Source organism: Chiloscyllium plagiosum, chromosome 8 (genome assembly GCF_004010195.1).
Source record: "Chiloscyllium plagiosum isolate BGI_BamShark_2017 chromosome 8, ASM401019v2, whole genome shotgun sequence".
NCBI classification, from domain to species: domain Eukaryota; kingdom Metazoa; phylum Chordata; class Chondrichthyes; order Orectolobiformes; family Hemiscylliidae; genus Chiloscyllium; species Chiloscyllium plagiosum.
In genome coordinates, this window is record NC_057717.1 from 99926081 (window position 1) to 99943847 (window position 17767).

Below are 17767 nucleotides of genomic sequence, written 5' to 3' on the forward strand. Positions count from 1 at the left end.
TGGTCATTTAGAACTGAGATGAGGAGAAATTGTTTGCACTCAAGAGTGGAATTCTCTGTCTCAGGAAGCAGTTGAAGCCAAAACATTGGATGTTTTCAAGGAGTTAGATATATTTTTACGCTAAAGACATCAAAGGGTAAGGAGTGAAAGCCAGAACAAAGTATTGAGTAGGATGATCAGCTGCAATCATATTGAATGGTGGAGCAGGCTTGAAGGGCTAAATGGCTAATCCTGTTCCTATTTTCTATGTTACTTCATGGGTTACTGAAATTATACAAATATTTCACTGAAAAAAACAAGGCTTTCAAATAAACTTACCAGATGGATAACTATCCTCTTTATAGAATGCATGCTTATGTTGCTGGTAAATATTTTCCCTTTTTTCCCTCCAAAATAAATCAGATTCATTATTTAAATCAGAAACTTCATCAGAGTGGGTCCTTCAGTTAACAAAGTAATCAGTGTTTTCTATTGGTTTTACAAAACAGAAGAGACTGTTGCAGTTCAGTTTCTCTCACTTCAGACAGACTCAGAGTGAAAACTGTGCCGTAACACTAAACTGGCACCTGTGACTTGTGGAGAACTTACCTTTTCTCCCCTAAAGGGAAAGTACCACAAACTCAGACCCAGATGTACAGGTTAAAACAAATCCATTTATTTGCGACAACAATGAGATACAAGGCTTAGTGTGTAATAAATTTAGAAAATTAACCTGCAGTGAGTTAGAATATCCTCTTGCACACACTGCTTAATATCCAGCAGGACGTCTGAGTAGTAGACTTTTGTGTATCTGTACAGCATCCATGTTGTTGAATATAGGAGGCCGATCTTCACAGAGTTCACATATCACCAGTCAGAATTAGATCAGGAATCTCCAGGTTTCTACTTCAGGGACCTTTCACTTCAATGTTCATCCACTCATTTGTTTTCCTCTCATTCCCCTAGCAGCACCGTCCCTAGCCACACAGTTCAAATGTCCCCATGAATGTCCAATCTCTGCTGCGTTTTAGAGGACAAGATACCCAATTTCAAATTACACCCATTGCTTGTGAACTCAAGAAAAAGTACTGACGGGAGGTTATTGTTGGAGCAGAATTGACTGGGCATTGGGGAAGAAAGAACTCAGGCATAATTCTAACAACAAAATGAGCACATGTCTACAAAGAGAATCATTATTATTCATTTCTGAAGAACTTGCAAATTGTCAAGATTTGCAGCTTCCTTTTTTTGGGGTGGGAAGAAACAAAAGAAAACTGAAATCAAATTGAGATAACCAAATCCATATTAATATCTAGGTCTCAGCAATAGAATATGGCTTATGGAATACATTCTAAAGTGCCCATGCATTCTGATGTTTACAGAAGAGACATTTGCTTTAGAAACACCTACAAACTGCAAATTATTTATTAAATTCTTATCTTATTGCTTATAAACATAACACAAACTTCACAAGCAATTATTTTTTGAAATGTCAGTGTTGGCAAAGGACACGGTGACACAGCACCATTTACCATCACATGTTGTTCAGCCCTACCCCACATGTACAACAATACAGTCAGCTTTCATTCTTAGTGGGACATGGCAAAGAAAAAGTATAAAATAGGGGAAGCATCTCAATTCCAGAAGGACAAAAGAAACTCAATTGATACACCTGACAATTTCAGATTTCCACTGTGTCTGGCAGTTGAATGCAGAGGAAACTTAGCACAAGGTGGTCAGAGAGGCACAATGGGAAGGGCTTATTTGGTTTTAGAAAGTAAAATTCAAAGACTGATCTCACCAAAGTGTCAAGCCTCAAAAGATACAGATCTTGTCAGCTCGGCAATAAATCACGCAGTCTTTTGTGAAGAGGCGTATTTCACATGTCGGAAAAATGCTTTCTTTCCTTTTCATCAACCAGGAGACCAACACAACCCGAAACACATTGTCGTGTTTAAGAGTCTCCAAGGGAAGCCACTGAAGTCCTCACAGGCAGTTCCTGCTTGGAATGTGTAATGTCCCTCTCACTCTTGCCATCGAGACACACCCTACTTATAGTCCACACAGTTAAGATTCAATGAACTCTCAAGAGACTCCATCGAATTTAAACAATTCAACGCAGTGTCAATGAACTTCTAGTCACATACCTACCCTTGTGTATTCTGAACCAGTCTGGTTCAAAATACTGTCCTTGAGCCCTGAAGACCAGACGAGGTCTTTTATTGGAAGAAGTGCTCCTAAGAGGGAATTTTGTAGCTTTTAAACTGAGTTTTGCAATTTGTTTGGGGGGGGGGGGGGATTGGATTCATGATTTTCTTTCTTCCCCACAAACCTCAAAACCATTAGCTATTAATACGACGATGGATTCCTACATAGGGAATAGTAACTAATGGCAATCTAGGTTCATTAGATGGAGACAGAATGCAAAAGGGAAAGAGTGGGAGTCATGTCCTCCCAGTTCTGATTGGAAAGTAACATTATTGCAAAGAATAGAAGCATAAAGTACTCATTCTATCATCTGATAAATATGTGCATTTTTAGGGGATGCTAGGGTAAGCAACAAATTGTCAACATAATTCAAAAGGTTTACGGTTGAGGACATACTGTTATGTAGCTGTTTTTTAAAAAAAATCCAAGGCACAAATGAATGAATTAATATTTCAGCACTTGTCTGACGTCGTGTTAATCCTTTCTCAAATTCAGATGCAGAGACGTTGAATGCGATACTGGATTTTCTGCGCAAGTAAACTTAAAATGTGTTAATGGTTTCAATGTGTGGTCTAACTCTGGACTGAAGTAAAGAATAAGACAAAAAGTAAAAACTTTTAAAAAAACTCTAATTGAAAATGTCACATTCATTGTCCATTAAAAAAGTTTTTTTCAAACCTAAAGTGCTGAATTATCAATTCAGAAGCAGAACTAAAAAGAACAGAATTGTTTCAAATTAAGCAGTTTTGGAAAACTAATTGGAAAAGAACTGGGGAAATAGGATTATTGTTCTTCTTAAACACAATGAAATATAATCTGGAATGCACTCAATGATACTGAAAACAGAATCCGTAATACCTTCCAAAACGTACTTGGACAATATTCAAAAGGGAGAGTCTTGAGGAAAGAGCACAGTGCAGTGTTAATCAAATAGCTCTATTGAAAACCAGGCAGGCAAATGTCTGCCCTCTGAGCTCGGATTATACAATTAGAATAACAAGGAGTTTTGAAAGCTGAGCTACTTCTGTACCTGAAGAGGCCAAGTTGTTCAAAACAGCAGACATATCATGGGCTGAGACAGAATTTGGTTGAAAACAAACTAACCAAAATCGACAAAGTGCTGATTTTCAGAAGTCATACAGCCAAGAGCTGGGACTATTTCTGTACAGTGAAAGATTGCAGACCTGTGATGGCTTTGCCAAGGATTAGGGCATGGATATCGTGAGTACCTGAGGAACAAATTAATAAAGAAAATATTAGGTTTAATTAGAATGGAGATGTCTCAGAAATAATCAACAGTCCCTCTTAGCCTTTATTAAAAAGATATCATCCTCAATGATCATTGAACATTGATCATCAGCGGGCACATTAAATCAGAGTCTGCTGGAGGGAGCAGTGCTAGACAGTTCAGAGGTAAGTGGATGTGTGACATATGTGGCCAGCAATATGTATCATGTTAGCCTGTGGCATCACTCCCACACAAACTTCACTGATCATTATTCAATTTCCCCATTCACCATTCATGGTCACTTTAATTCCAAAATTACTTTTATTGTGGTCATTAATGGAGACTTGGTAATGTCGGAGATAGAACAAAGTCACAAAATTAATCCTGACCATAGAATGCCTACAGTGCGGAAACAGGCCATTTGGCCCAACAAGTCCACACTGACCCTCCGAAAAGTAACCCACCCAAAGCCATTGCCCTACATTTACCCCTGACTAATGCACCTAACCTTCACATCTCTGAACAATATGGGGCAATTTCCCATGGCCAATTCACCTAACCTGCACATTGATCCAAAGTAATGGCAAGAGTGTTGTCTTCCTAACATTACAGAAATGGGCTATACTGCAGACAAAACAAGAACTAGGAGCAGAAGTAGGCCATTTGGCCCTTTGATCTCACTCAGCCATTCAATAAGATCGTGGTTGATCTTTTTGTGCCCTCACTTCCACTTACCCATCCTCTAAACATAACCCTCATAAGACCCTCCCCCTCCAATTCTTCTAAATTTTAATGACTTTAATCCCAGTCTACTCAGTCTGTCCTCATAAAACAACCTCCTGAACTCCAGAATCAACTGAGTAAACCTCCTCCAGTGCCAGTACATCCTTTCTCAAGAAAGGAGACTAAAACTGCACACAGTACTCAAGGTTTGGCCTCACCAGTACCCTATACGGCTGCAGCATAACCTCCCTGCTTTTAAACTCAATCCCTTTAGCAATGAAGGACAAAATTCCATTTGCCTTCTTAATTACCTGTTGCACCTGCAGACCAACCTTCTGTGCCTCATGCACACGGACACCCAGGTCCCTCTGCACAAGCAGCATGTTGCAATTCTTTACGATTCAAGTAATAGTCCTTTTTACTGTTATTCCTACCAAAATGGATGGCTTCACATTTATTAACATTGTACTCCATCTGCCAGACCTTTGCCCACTGACTTAAATTACTTATGTCGCTTTGCAAAGTCTCACAATTCTCCGCACACTTTGCTCTACCACTCATCTCCGTGTCATCTGCAAACTTTGACACACTACACCAGTTCCAAATTATGTATGTAAATTGTGAATAATTGCAGTCCCAACACTGAACCCTAAGGCACACCACAAGTCGCTGATCGCCAACCAGAAAAGCACTCATTTATCCCCACTCTTTGCTTCCTGTTAGTTAACCAATCATCCGTCCATGCTAATACATTAGCGTTGCATCTTCACCTTATGAGGCAGCCTTTTGTGCTGCACCTTGTTGAATGCCTTTTGGAAATCTCAATGCACCACATCTACTGGGTCCCCGCTATCCACCATGCTCGTAATATCTTCACAGAATTCCAGTAGATTAGTTAAGCATGACCTGCCCTTCGTGAACACATGCTGTCTCTGTCTAGTGGGACTATTTCTATCAATATGCCTTGCTATTTCTTCCTTGATTTCTTCCTAGATTCAAGCATTTTCCCCATTACAGAAGTTAAGCTAACCTGTCTATAATTCACCATTTTTTGGTCTACCTCACTGTCAAACACTCAGGGATTTCCCGTTAACATAAAAGGCTCGTTGGTTTCTTTTTCACTTTTAGGAGCTTCAGTTCTGGTAGAAAGGCCCATGAATCAGACAGACCAGGAACGGGAATTGGTGAATCCTGAATTACTAACTTCAATGGTGAGAGGAGGGGTGCGGGTTCAAGCATAAATTTAGAAGTGATTAAAAAAAGGACGTGCTGTTTGCAGAAGCATTTCTGAGTAGATTGAGTGGCTGAATGACCTTCCTCCTTTGTAATGCTCATGTGACATCAGGAAGCCTTAACCCACTATGGTGAATACAAGAGCCGAGTGAAGCTGGGGAGCTGCACAGTAATTTGCTATTGGGGAAAAAAACATGACAAGTATCTGTAACACCACACATGACATGCAGTCACACCTGCATCTTATTGACCTACGGCATCAGATACATGAAAAGAATTCCATATGGACAACATGACCGAAGTCACCCACGCAAATTCACCGTGTCCAGACAACACCACAAGATATCCACCATAAGCGGCGAAAAGGAATTGACAAGTGTTGGTGTCTGAGCCAGCTACTGTAAGTTCTCTTGACATTGTGGTCCATTATTTCTGTGAGCCTGTATACTACTGTACATTGGAACATTTATTAAATGGAGTTCATTGTGCTACAAAATCCACCCGCTCTGCAAGGCTAAATAGGTAGATCTGTCTTAAAATTGCTCAGGCCCATATACTGCAATGAGGTAGGTACAGAATAAAAACTCATGTGCTACAGAGGTGAAGCTGTGTTTTCCTCTTTCTTGGGTCTTCAAAGAAAAGCCAAGCTGACTGAGTAAGGACAAACAGAATAATTCAACTCCAGCTCAACCTCACAAGGCACGTTCCCATTTGGTGGTGAATAGATTGAGAGCTTTTCTTTTGCCTCTCCCAGGGGTCTTAAATTTTCACTGCCCCCAGTGACTTTCTACTGACAAGTGTTAGCAAGTCCACAAATTTCTCCAACTCCTCAAGATGTCACAGCTTGCCAAGCTAAATCTTTCAGGAGGAGAGCAGCACTGTGCCTGAAAGCTCCAACAAACTGGTTGGGAACAGTGTAGAGAGAGGAGGTAAAAGGACAAGGCTTTTCAGCCTCTTGAGTCTCTCCACTATTCACTCAGATCTTGCCTAGTATCCCCACTCCATCTACCCTACATTGGTCCTGTAACCCTTAATTAACTCAAACATTTATGAATGCGGTTTTGACATTTTCTGTTGACTAGGAGAAAGTGAGGATTGCAGATGTTGGAGAGTCAGAGTCGAAAAATGCGGTGTTGGAAAAGCACAGCATCTGAGGATGCTGGAGAGTCGGTGTTTCGGGCATTAGCCCTTCATCAGGACACTCCTTTCGACTCATTTTCTGACTCCAAGCATTTTGTGCAGAGCTGGTCACCACCCTTCGCCTGAGAAAGTGCTTCCTGACATTTCCCCCGAATGGTCTAGGTCTAATTTTTTTTTTAAAAAAAGCTAGCCCCCATTGTTTGCCAATGTTGCAAATGCTGTGTCAATTGAGTGTGTATATAAAGCAGGCCCTAATTTTGATTGACAGGAGCTGACACTCAGTGGAGAAAGACTAGGGAGCATAGATTAAAAAGCTTAAAAAGGTTCTTGTGGCATATCATGGTACTGTTTTTACTCTGGGATAGAAGGTTGAGTTCAAGTCCCATATGGCCCAAAGGTGTGATTAAAAAGAATGACCTTCTCCCTGGGAGAATGAATAAGGAAAAATGGTCTGCACTTAAGCTGCATAGTATATTGTGAATCATCCAATGTTAAAGATAGAAGGCGTGTCCTATTTCTCTTTGCCAGATATTTACCAAATTAATATTGGTCTCCCGCCAAAGGAATCAGTTTCTATTGGTCCAAACCCAACAAATCCTTTCACCAAAGGGTGGCAGGGGCAGAAATCTTGGGAAGTTCCAGAAGGGAATTTGTCTGGATCATGAAAAGAATTCCTTACCTTCGTAAGTGTTTACAGATTCCAGATTCATGACGTGGCGAATTACGTGATATTCATCACAAATTCCATTTCCGCCCAGTATGTCACGTGCTTGCCTTGCAATATCCAGAGCCTTCCCGCAGGAATTGCGCTTCAGCATGGAGATCATTTCAGGAGCAGCCCTACGGTACAGATACACGTTTAAAATAAAGGAGCGAATAAACATGACCGCCAACACCTCGGTGGAGTGGCTTCTTGGTTAACTCAGAGTTACAGAGTCAGGGGGTTGTAATTAATACCCACTTGTCTTCCTCCTTCAATCGACCCAGTTGGATGCAGGCATGAAGACCCAGTGTGATCTCCGTCAACATGTCTGCCATCTTCTTCTGGATGAGTTGGTTTCTCGCGATGGGAGCCCCAAACTGAATCCTGCAATGAGATTGGAGGTCAGCGTTTGGTGATGATAGAGAATAACAGAAGAGGGAAATCCCCCACAGCCTCCTGACTGGAGGATGCAAGCGGGAATAATCCACTCTTAATCATTCCTTCACCAACTTGAAACATTTATTTCCCCAATTACTTCCAGCCTCAAAACATTTCTACTCTCCTGTTAATCTCTGGAATTCTCGCATCAATGGAGATTTAGATGGGTATTCCACAGGATTGTTCAAACACTTTCTCTGGCATCCACTTTCTCTGGACCTAGGTAAATGTGATAGTTCCCAAACAGGATGAGTGAATCGCTCTTTATTAAGTAAGTGGAAGCCTTCTCTGATTTAGAGACTGTCAGCACAGCTGTGTATTTCTGCACATGTCAAACCTCACCAAGAGAAAGCACACATCCAGATAAGGAGGTAGGGAGATGGCATGCTTGCTGTTCTCCAGCAAGATGGACTCTACAAAGTGCCAAATTAGATGTCTGCAAGAACAGGTGGAGAGCTCAAAGTACAGCAGAATGACTGGAACATTCAGTGGTTAGTCAAATATTCCAGGCTCAACTAGTGACTCATTACGCTGAGTAACCTTGGCACGGCCATGGAAGCAGACACCACACTGATAGATGCCTGCCTTTGGTTTTGTTACAGAAAAGGCAAATAGGTGAGGCATTTAGACTGGGAAATGTCCACGTTCGTTCAGCTGTACAGTTCGCCAATCCTAGCCCAGGTCACCTTTTTAAAAAAAAAACATGTTATTCATTCACAGGATGTGAGTGTTATTTTCCAGGAGGTGGTGGTGGATGAGCTGCCTCTTCCATTGGCTGCAAGTTCTTTGGGTATAGGGACACCCACAGTGCTGTTAGGGAGTTCCCCGAAATTTGATCCAACGACAGTGAAGAAATGACCGATATAATTCCACGCCAGGATGGAGTGTGGTTTGGAGGGGAACTTGCAGGCGGTGGTGATCCCATGTTTCTGCTATCTTTGTCCTTCTTAGTAGTAAAGGTTAGGAGGTACAGAGGTTCCAGAATACCTTTATGAGATGATTAGAGACAAAAAAAACCCGTGGGCAGCACGGTGGCACAGTGGTTAGCACTGCTGCCTCACAGCGCCTGAGACCCGGGTTCAATTCCCGCCTCAGGCGACCCACTGTGTGGAGTTTGCACGTTCTCCCCGTGTCTGCGCGGGTTTCCTCCGGGTGCTCCGGTTTCCTCCCACAGTCCAAAGATGTGCAGGGTCAGGCGAATTGGCCATGCTTAAATTGTCCGTAGTGTTAGGTAAGGGGTAAATGTAGGGGTATGGGTGGGTTGCGCTTCGGCGGGTCGGTGTGGACTTGTTGGGCCGAAGGGCCTGTTTCCACACTGTAATGTGATCTAATCTAATCTAAATGCCGGAATCCAAGTTAGACAGGCAGGAGGCTAGAAGAACTCAGCAAGCCAGGCAGAATCGGAGGTGGAGAAGCCGACGTTTCTGATGTCCTGAAGAAGGGTTACACCCCAAATGTCAACATCTCCACCTCCTGATGCTGCCTGGCTTGCTATGTTCTTCTAGCCCCCTGCCTGTCTATTTATGAGTGAATTGGCATTCCCAGTCACTACTGTGCCAGTGATACCGGTTTAGGACAGGACTGGAATAAGCTGATGACCACTGGGCCGGACCATTTTATCATGGTTCACATGTAATAGCCATTTGGTTACCAATGCCTACGGAAACTAGTGCATCTGGGAAAAAAGCCAAACCAAAAGGTTTATCCTGCTATCAATGGATATTAATGGATGGTTTGATTTATAAGGAGAGGCTAGATAGGCTGGCACCTTTTTACCTGGAGCATAGGAGATCTTGCAGAGGTTTATAAAATCATGAGTGAATGATAAGGTGAATGGTAGGTGTCTTTTCCCTAGGGTGGGAGATTTCAAGATTAGGGGGGCACATTTTTAAGGTGAGAGGAGAAAGATTTAAAAAAGACGTGAGAGTTTTTTTTAAAACAGAGAGTGGTTCGTGTGTGCAATGAACCTCCACAGGATGTGGTGGATGTGGATACAGTTACAATGTTGAAAAGACATTTAGCTAAGCACATGAATAAGAAATGTTTGGAGAGATATGGGTCAAGTGCAGGCAGATGGGACTAGTTTAGTTTGGGATAATGGTCGGTATGGACTGGTTGGATGGAAGGGTCTGTTTCCGTGCCAACCCTGAACAAATGTCTGGGAGCTACCCCCAGTGACTTCTCCTTGAGCACCTGCATCAAGTGGGGCGATGGAATTTAACAGAAACCCAAGCTACTGCAACCTTTTGTAGTCACCACGTTCCTGCTGTTACCTGTCCAATGCGTACTGCCTGGCTGTTTCCAAACAAAACTCCGCAGCGCCCAGGGCTCCCCAAGCGATTCCATACCGAGCATTGTTCAGACACCCGAAAGGACCCTGGGTCAGCAGAAAGAGCAACCGATTAAAACACTTACAAACCACATTCGAAAATCACTCTCGGGATACCTAACAAAAGTAGAGCGTACAGCATTTGGAGTTTATAGTGATTTAATACATGACCCATAACTCGCGTCCCCATCCTCAAACCACATTCTAGATGGTTACTTCCACTTGAAAAGATAAGGTACAACAGAACGTGCATTCCTAGAGAGGAATGATCTCAGGATCATTCAAAGCAAAGGACCTTCTGAAACACGATAAGCTAGGATATGCATGGGCAATTTACAATCACAGCTTTTTGATCACTGACTATTTTATTTTGGCGGCAAGTGAAGGGTAAAGATTGTCAGAACACTGGGGGTGGGAAGAAATTCCCAGCACTACTTCAAAATTGCACCATGTATTTATTTCTAACGTCCTTTTGAGGGAGCAGACAGGGACTTTGGCTTATTTAACAGAATACACAACCAGAGAGATCCTGGAATGTTTATTGATGTTGGACTTGAATGTGTTCCCATTGCAGAGTCCGTAGTTACAAGTGAAAACCCACCTGTTTAATTTCCTACAAATCTACAGGGACCTTTACTGTTAGGTTTTGGGATATTGGCACCATACCCATCATCTCAGCAACAGTGACATTCCCTGACTGACTAGTGCCAACGTCCAGACTTGAGATTTGGCTGGTGAGGTCATGAGACTTCCCCATTTGAATCGAGTCTGTTTTCAGCAAAAAAAAAAGACTTCTATTTAGTATTTCCACTCTCTTCTTTATCCATCTAGTCACTCAATGAAACGTCACTTATTGCCATTTCCAGATCTCACATAAATTATTTAACTGACCCAATTCAACAAGTTTATCTAGAGCATCTTCATCATTAAAACAATGTTATCCGATGAGTGCTTAAGCATCTCATGTCTCCTCATAATTGTGATCGGTATCTGAATTGCTAATTTGGGGATACCCAACCTCTCCATCCCTGTTCTGTGCATATAAAATGCTGTCCAATGTATATGGCAGTAGATAAAGTGCCTCTTTAATAAAATTCCTAATAAAATTTAACTTCTTAAATAAATCCTGAGATGCTTCAGATGAAGCCACTGAATGCAATAATGGCAGCGCTCAAGAAAGTGGTTAGGTCTCAGCTGTAATGGTAACTATACAGGCAGTTCAAGCACTTTACAATATTGGCTGATTATAACACAATATACTGTTAATGAGCTCTTACTGCTGTGTTAATTCTGAGAGAAATAAAGCTAGTTTTTTTAAAAAAGAGAAATCAGGAGCACAAGTAGGCCATTCAGCCCTTCTAACCTGCTGCACCATTCAGTACGATCATGACCAACCAGCCACCTCAGTATCCCGTTGCTGCTTTCTCACCCATACCCTTTCATCTCTTTAACTCGAAGAACTACATCTAACTCCTTTCTGAAAGTATTCAATGTTTTGGGCCCAGCCACTTTCTGTGGAAGAGAATTTCACAGGCTTCATCTTTGGGTGAAGATATTTCTCCTCATCTTTGTCCTAAACAGCCTAGCCCACATCCTTAGACTGTGAAAAGTCTGCAGAAAACGTGCTCTGCCCAGGACCATAAGAGACTACAGAGAGTTGTAGACAGCCCAGACCATTGCACAAGCCATCCTCCCATCAATGGACTCGGTCTACTTTTCTCATAACATCATCAAAGACCCCTCCCACGCAGGTAATACTCTCTTCCAACCTCTTCCATTAGGCAGAAGATACAGAAACTTGAACACACGCTCCAACAAGTTCAAGAACAGCTTTTTCCCTGTCCTGTCCTTATCAGACTGGTGAACTTCTCTAATTTCAAATCTAATGATGACCTTGATTTGGAAATGCCGGTGTTGGACTGGTGTGGACAAAGTTAAAAATCACACAACACCAGGTTATAGTCCAACAGGTTTATTTGGAAGAACTAGCTGTCGGAGCACTGTTCTGTCATCAGGTGATGAAGATGAAGAAGCAGCGCTTCGCAAGCTAGTGATTCCAAATAAACCTGTAACCTGGTGTTGTGAGATTTTTAACTTAATGTTGACCTTGATTTGTACACCTCCTGTGCAGCCATAACCCTGTATGCCTCACTCTGCCTAAGCACCCTATGATCTGAATGTCCTCGTTTGCTATGGTCTGCCTGTACTGCTCGCTAAACAAAACTTTTCACTGTACTTAGTGACAATAAATCAAATCAAATCAGGATGTTGAGAATGCGAATACGCCCAGTTTTAAGAGAAAACAACAGAAAAACAACAAATACTATTATCAGTTGATCATCCCATCTCCTCACTCCTCGCTCCGTCCAGTGATCTTCTGTAAAGTGTACTAGAAATTCACGCAGGTACAGGATTCAGATTTTTTAAATGAAAAATGTGGCTGTGCTGATGGTATGAACTTACCGTGAGACCCACTGCACCGGGCAGCAGATTTTCCACTGGCACCTCCACATCCTCCATCAGAATCATCCCAGTCAGAGAGGCTCTTAGAGAGAACTTCCCTTCAATCTTTGGCGTGGCCAAGCCCTTCATCCCCTTCTCAAGAATAAATCCCCGCACCTTCCCATCGTCGCACTTAGCCCAGACCACACAGATATCGGCCATCGGTGAGTTGGTAATCCTAGTCGGGAAACCAGGTTCAAGTTATTCAAAACAGACAGAATTCATACAGCAACAATTCAAGGGGAGATCTCTCCGCTTCGGACGCCTCAGAGGGCAAGTTAGTCACATGTCACAATCCTGGGGCTTCAATTGCCAGTCAATGCCATTACTATATCTCAGCCAGGACAGACTTTGGAGCTACAATTTGCTTCAGCGATCAACAGCAAGCAACAGTATCGGAAAGGTCTACATTTCAGATCCTAATCATTGTTGTTGCTGGGTACGCATTTGTCTTAATGGCTTAGACTCACAGCGAGCAACACTTGATGAGAAGTCTCATTTATATAGTGTCTTGTCACCATCGCAGGACATCCCAAAGCACTTCTTTTTAAATTCAGAATTTGTCAAGCGCAGGGGCGGTCGTGACATAAGAAATGCTATGGTCAACTTGAACGCAGCAAGCTATCATCAACAACAATGTAATAAAATGACCGGGTCATCGGTATTTTAAACGAAGTTGGTAGAGGACAAATACAGGCCAGGATAATTCACCTGCTGTTTTCAAAACAGTGCAGTGAAATCTTCATTGATGAGCCAAGGCAGCAGCTAGTGGCCTTGGGGAGGTGTTGGCCTAGTGTTCTTCACAGCGAGTCAGGCAGCATCCATGGAGAGCGCGCAAGCTAATGTTTCGAGTCTAAATGACTCTTCATCAGACTCTGATTTAAATCCCACCATTGCAGATGGTGGAATTTGAATTCAATAAAAATCTGGAATAGAGAGTTAAGATGACCTTGAAGCCATTGTTGACTGGCAGGAAAACCCTATGTGGTTCACTATTGTCATTTAGGGAAGGAGACTTACCTGGTCTGGCCTACATGTGACTCCAGACCCACAGCAACATGATTGACTTATAGCTGCCCTCGGGGCAATTAGGGATGGATAATATATGCTGGTCTGGCCAATGCTGCCCACATCCCATGAATGAATGAATTTTTTAAAAAAGGATGTGTCAATTAAGGTCTCATTTGGAAAGGTGGCATCTCTGACAGTACTGCACTCCCTCAGTCCTGTACTGAACGTGTCAATCGAGATCACTAACAAACGGAGTCATCGACAGAGGTAGTGACCAAGAAAGCAAACCCCCCCCAAACTACAAGTGAACTCACCCCCCCCACCCCCCCACGGAGCTTCCAATTTGGTAAACATTGAAATATTGAAAAAAGGTTAAGACATAAAATAAACACCACAAATACAGGAAATCTGAAATTATATTTAAAAAATTGCTGGGAAAGGCAGATCTGGGGAGAGAGAAACAGATTCAACTTTTTGAGTGGAACAGAACTTTTCGGGTAAAAGAAGAAGTCATATTCCACTGAAAATGCAAACTCTGTTCTTCTCTCTACAGAGGCTGCCAGAAAATTCCCAGTACTTTATTAATGGCTTGAAATAAAAGGAGGATTCCATTGTTTGCCAGATCAGTTATACACATCTTTCCAAGTTACAATCAGAATTGTGCAAGGCTAACATGGGGAGACAGGAATGTGGGACAACAATGCATAAAGATAGTTTTTTTTCCCTTTCCTAACCTGTTTTAAAAGCGCTACTGTCCAGTGTCTACTCCAAGTGACCATGGATTAAGTGGATAAAGTGGAACTGTGTCACTGGCTGAGAGCAAAGGCGTCACTGTCTCCTCATCGAACATCGAGGCCACCTTGTGGCTCAGGAAGATAGTATCCCCTAAATCTGAGCCAGAAACCCCAGCTTCAAGTCTCTCTTCAGGACTCAGAGCCATACAGCACAGAAACAGACCCTTCACTCCAACCAGAACATGTCAAACATAATCCCAAACTAAACTAGTCCCACCTGCCTGCTGCTGGCCTATATCTCTCCAAGTCTTTCCTATTTATATGCTTATCCAAATGTCTTTTAAATGTTGTAACTGTACCCACATCCTCATTCCACACACAAACCAAACCTGTGTGTAAGAAATTTGCCCCTCATGACTTAAAAAATCCTTCTCTTCTCACTTTAAAAATGTGCCCCCACCCCGATCGTGAAATCCCTATTCTAGGGAAAAGGCAACTACCATTAACCCTATCTGTACCCCTCATGATTTTATACACCTCTAATAAGGTCACCTCTCAATCTTCAATGCTCCTGTGAAAAAGGTCCCAGCCTTTCTTTATAACTCAAACCTTCCATACCTGGCAACATGCTGGAAAATCTCTTCTGAACCCTCTCCAGCTTAATAATGTCCTTCCTATAACTGGACGATCAGAACTGGACATAGTATTCCAGAACAGGCCTCACCAATGTTTGTACAACCTTAACATAATGTCCCAACTCCTATACTCAAAGGATTGAGCAATGCAGTCAAGTGTGTTAAATGCCTGGTTAACCATCCTGTCCATATTGTTGGTCATGGAAGGTGTATTCATGATGTGACACTGCCCCCAACTACTCCGCATTGAGGGCGAGGGTGTGTGTGTGTGTGTGTGTGAGATCGAGAGAGAAAGATATGCTACAAATAAAGAAAATGAAACAGCATTTAGAGAGACAGTTTCTAGCAGAGCTTGCTGAATTTTAATTAACGTTCTATTTCCTAATAGAGCCAACATCTAAGGCCACATAAACACTGGGTTTATAGTGTGTTTGTGGCCTGAAATTTAGCAGATCTTCATGGATAATAAAGGATGGTCAGGACACAGGATGAAGCCTCTTGCTTTTGTAACCCAGAGTATATGAGAAAATTTCAATCACATCAAGGGAAAGGATTTGATATACAAGAACCCACTGGGTCAGCTTACTCCACATTATAGGAGCAGATAGCATTGAAATGTATCTACTAACTTTGTCTTTCAAAATTACAAGTTTGAACTTTGGTCCAATTGGTTTCAGCATCCACTGTTGCATTTAGGCTGTAGGATAAAGATCTATTATACAATCGGAGTTTCAATTTTAGCCAATCCATTGCATGACAGAATTGTGCAGCACAGGTAAAGGCCATTCGCTCCACTGTGTCCATGTTAGCTCTTTGGTAGAGTTTTCCAAATAATTCCATTCCCCAATACTCCTTTCCTATTGCAAATATTTGTGCAATCCGTTTGGAAAGTTACTCCTGAATTTGCTTCCAGCTCCCCCTCGGGCACATCACAACTCAATACCATCTCTGTCATTTTTGCCAGTTGTGTCTGTGTTACCAACCTTGCCATCTTCACCTTTTGAACGCATATCAAAATTTCATCTTAGCTTTCTCTGCTCCAAGCAGAGCAAACAGAGTCACTCCATTCTGTCCGTCGACCTGCAGTCCCTCAATCCCTGGTTCTAGTCAATCAGTCAATCTCATCTGCTCCCTCTCCGAGGCCTGGCCAGCCTTGCTAAAGCGTGGCACTTTGAACTGAACAGAGTGGTGCACTTGGGGCCAACGCAATCTTAAAGGTTTACCATAACATACTGGCTGAATAGTTTCCTGAAAGATTGGGGGATTGATTAGCACAGTTGGCTGGTAGCTGGGATGAAATGCAACAGTGACCAGATCAGGTTACCATGAAAGTCCTGCTTTTTCAACCTTGCCCGAGGTATAGTAACCCTCAGGTCAACCTCACCACTAGTCGTGGCTCTCTCTGTCTAAGGAGAGAGCAGCCCCCGGGACTATGGTGACTTTCCCTAAAAGTTTCCCTGTGTACGTACCAGGTCTTTGATCCACTTAGTGTGTAAGTGTTGCTGCTCTTGTTGTACCTTGCCTTGGTCTCCATGCTTGAAGGGTCACTTCCATGGTTTGGCTCAGTTAGACCAAAGCAGCCCAACAACTCCCCTTTGGCTGCAAGAATAGGAGGGTGGGGAAACACAAGACAGTGATTCAATCAGCTTGCAGCAACTTACAGCAAAGCTACTGGTCAGAGGTGGCAGACTGGGTCACCCACCTAGTTTTGGGAGATATTTTAGCTTCTGTGCTTCTGTGCCATAGGCTGCAATTGGGTGCATTACCAGTGAGGATTGGACACTCATTACTGACCGATAACTGCTGTCCACCCGCTCCACTTCCCGTGCAATCAGCCCGTAGGCTACGTATGAGGTGCCAGCACACCCATAGCCTGGAATCAGAGAATCTCTCATAATTAAAACTTGAATTCTTTTACTGAGGATCTAATCCTAGCCATCAAACAGCTTTCAAATAAATACAGAGAAACAAACAACTCTATATAATCTTTACAACTTTTCAAACTGCAGTTCAGGGTTTAACTGAAGGGTCCGTTACCTTTAATTGTCGAGCCCAATACGCCCAGTTCTCCCATTTCCGATAGGATTTCACGATGAAACACTAGATAGAATTAAGAATGGTGTAGAAGACAGATCAGAAGACAATCTCATTTGGATACAGGCTAAAATAAAACACAAGCCTAACGACAGGTATCTTTCATCTAATAGGCCAACCCAAACGAACAAGGACAGCACCCGATTGAATCCCAGTCTGTGCTGAGTTGGCTGATTTCAGTGGGTTTTACAAATTAGCCTCAGCTTCCCTAACATGGGCTTTACTACAGGATGGTGGACAACAGCAGTTCAAGAAGGCAGCTCACCGACACCTTCTCAAGGGGCAACTAGGGACGGCCGGGTAAATGTTAGCCAGCCAGGAATGCCCACTTCCCATGAATAAATAAAATAATGCCAACATGGGAAGTAGTTGTAGTGTAAACAGTTTGTAGTATTTTAGAACTGGCTTCATTCTATAGGCTACCCAAGAAATAGAGGAGGAAATTCACAGAGAATTTACCGAGTACCATAAGCTACAGAATAATTATAGTGGGAGAACTTTATTACTCGAACATAGGCATGGGTAGAAGCGACGTAAAGGGCAGAGTGGGTCATGAATTCCTGAATGTGTTCGGGAGAATTTTCTGAATCAATATGTTTTTGACACAATGAGAACTTATTTATGGATCTGAATTGAAAGGAGAATTGCTCCCCCACCTCCAAAATTCCAAGCCCAGAAATTTCAGACAGCAAGAATATTAAAAACACTCTTTCAGTTAATTCCCCTACACCCATCACCTCTTGTGTTTGTTGGATTGGGTCAGAGCTTTGGCTATAGGTACTGCCTTTGTATCCAAATCCAAATATTGTC

At 42.5% G+C, this 17767-nt stretch overlaps 1 protein-coding gene across 1 annotated transcript in view; it reads right to left on the reverse strand.

The window, feature by feature from the left end:
• Positions 1-633: 633 nt before the first annotated feature.
• LOC122552235 (glutaryl-CoA dehydrogenase, mitochondrial-like) overlaps positions 634-17767 on the reverse strand; it is a 31253-nt gene continuing 14119 nt past the window's right edge. Inside the window, exons 4-11 of the mRNA XM_043694890.1 lie at positions 16901-16963; positions 16566-16736; positions 16333-16462; positions 12445-12661; positions 9926-10029; positions 7473-7598; positions 7191-7351; positions 634-3416 (exon numbers count right to left, since the gene is read on the reverse strand). Of these exons, the coding sequence (XP_043550825.1) occupies positions 3343-3416; positions 7191-7351; positions 7473-7598; positions 9926-10029; positions 12445-12661; positions 16333-16462; positions 16566-16736; positions 16901-16963 (1046 nt within the window). The 3' untranslated portion in view covers positions 634-3342. The remainder of the gene's footprint in view (positions 3417-7190; positions 7352-7472; positions 7599-9925; positions 10030-12444; positions 12662-16332; positions 16463-16565; positions 16737-16900; positions 16964-17767) is intronic.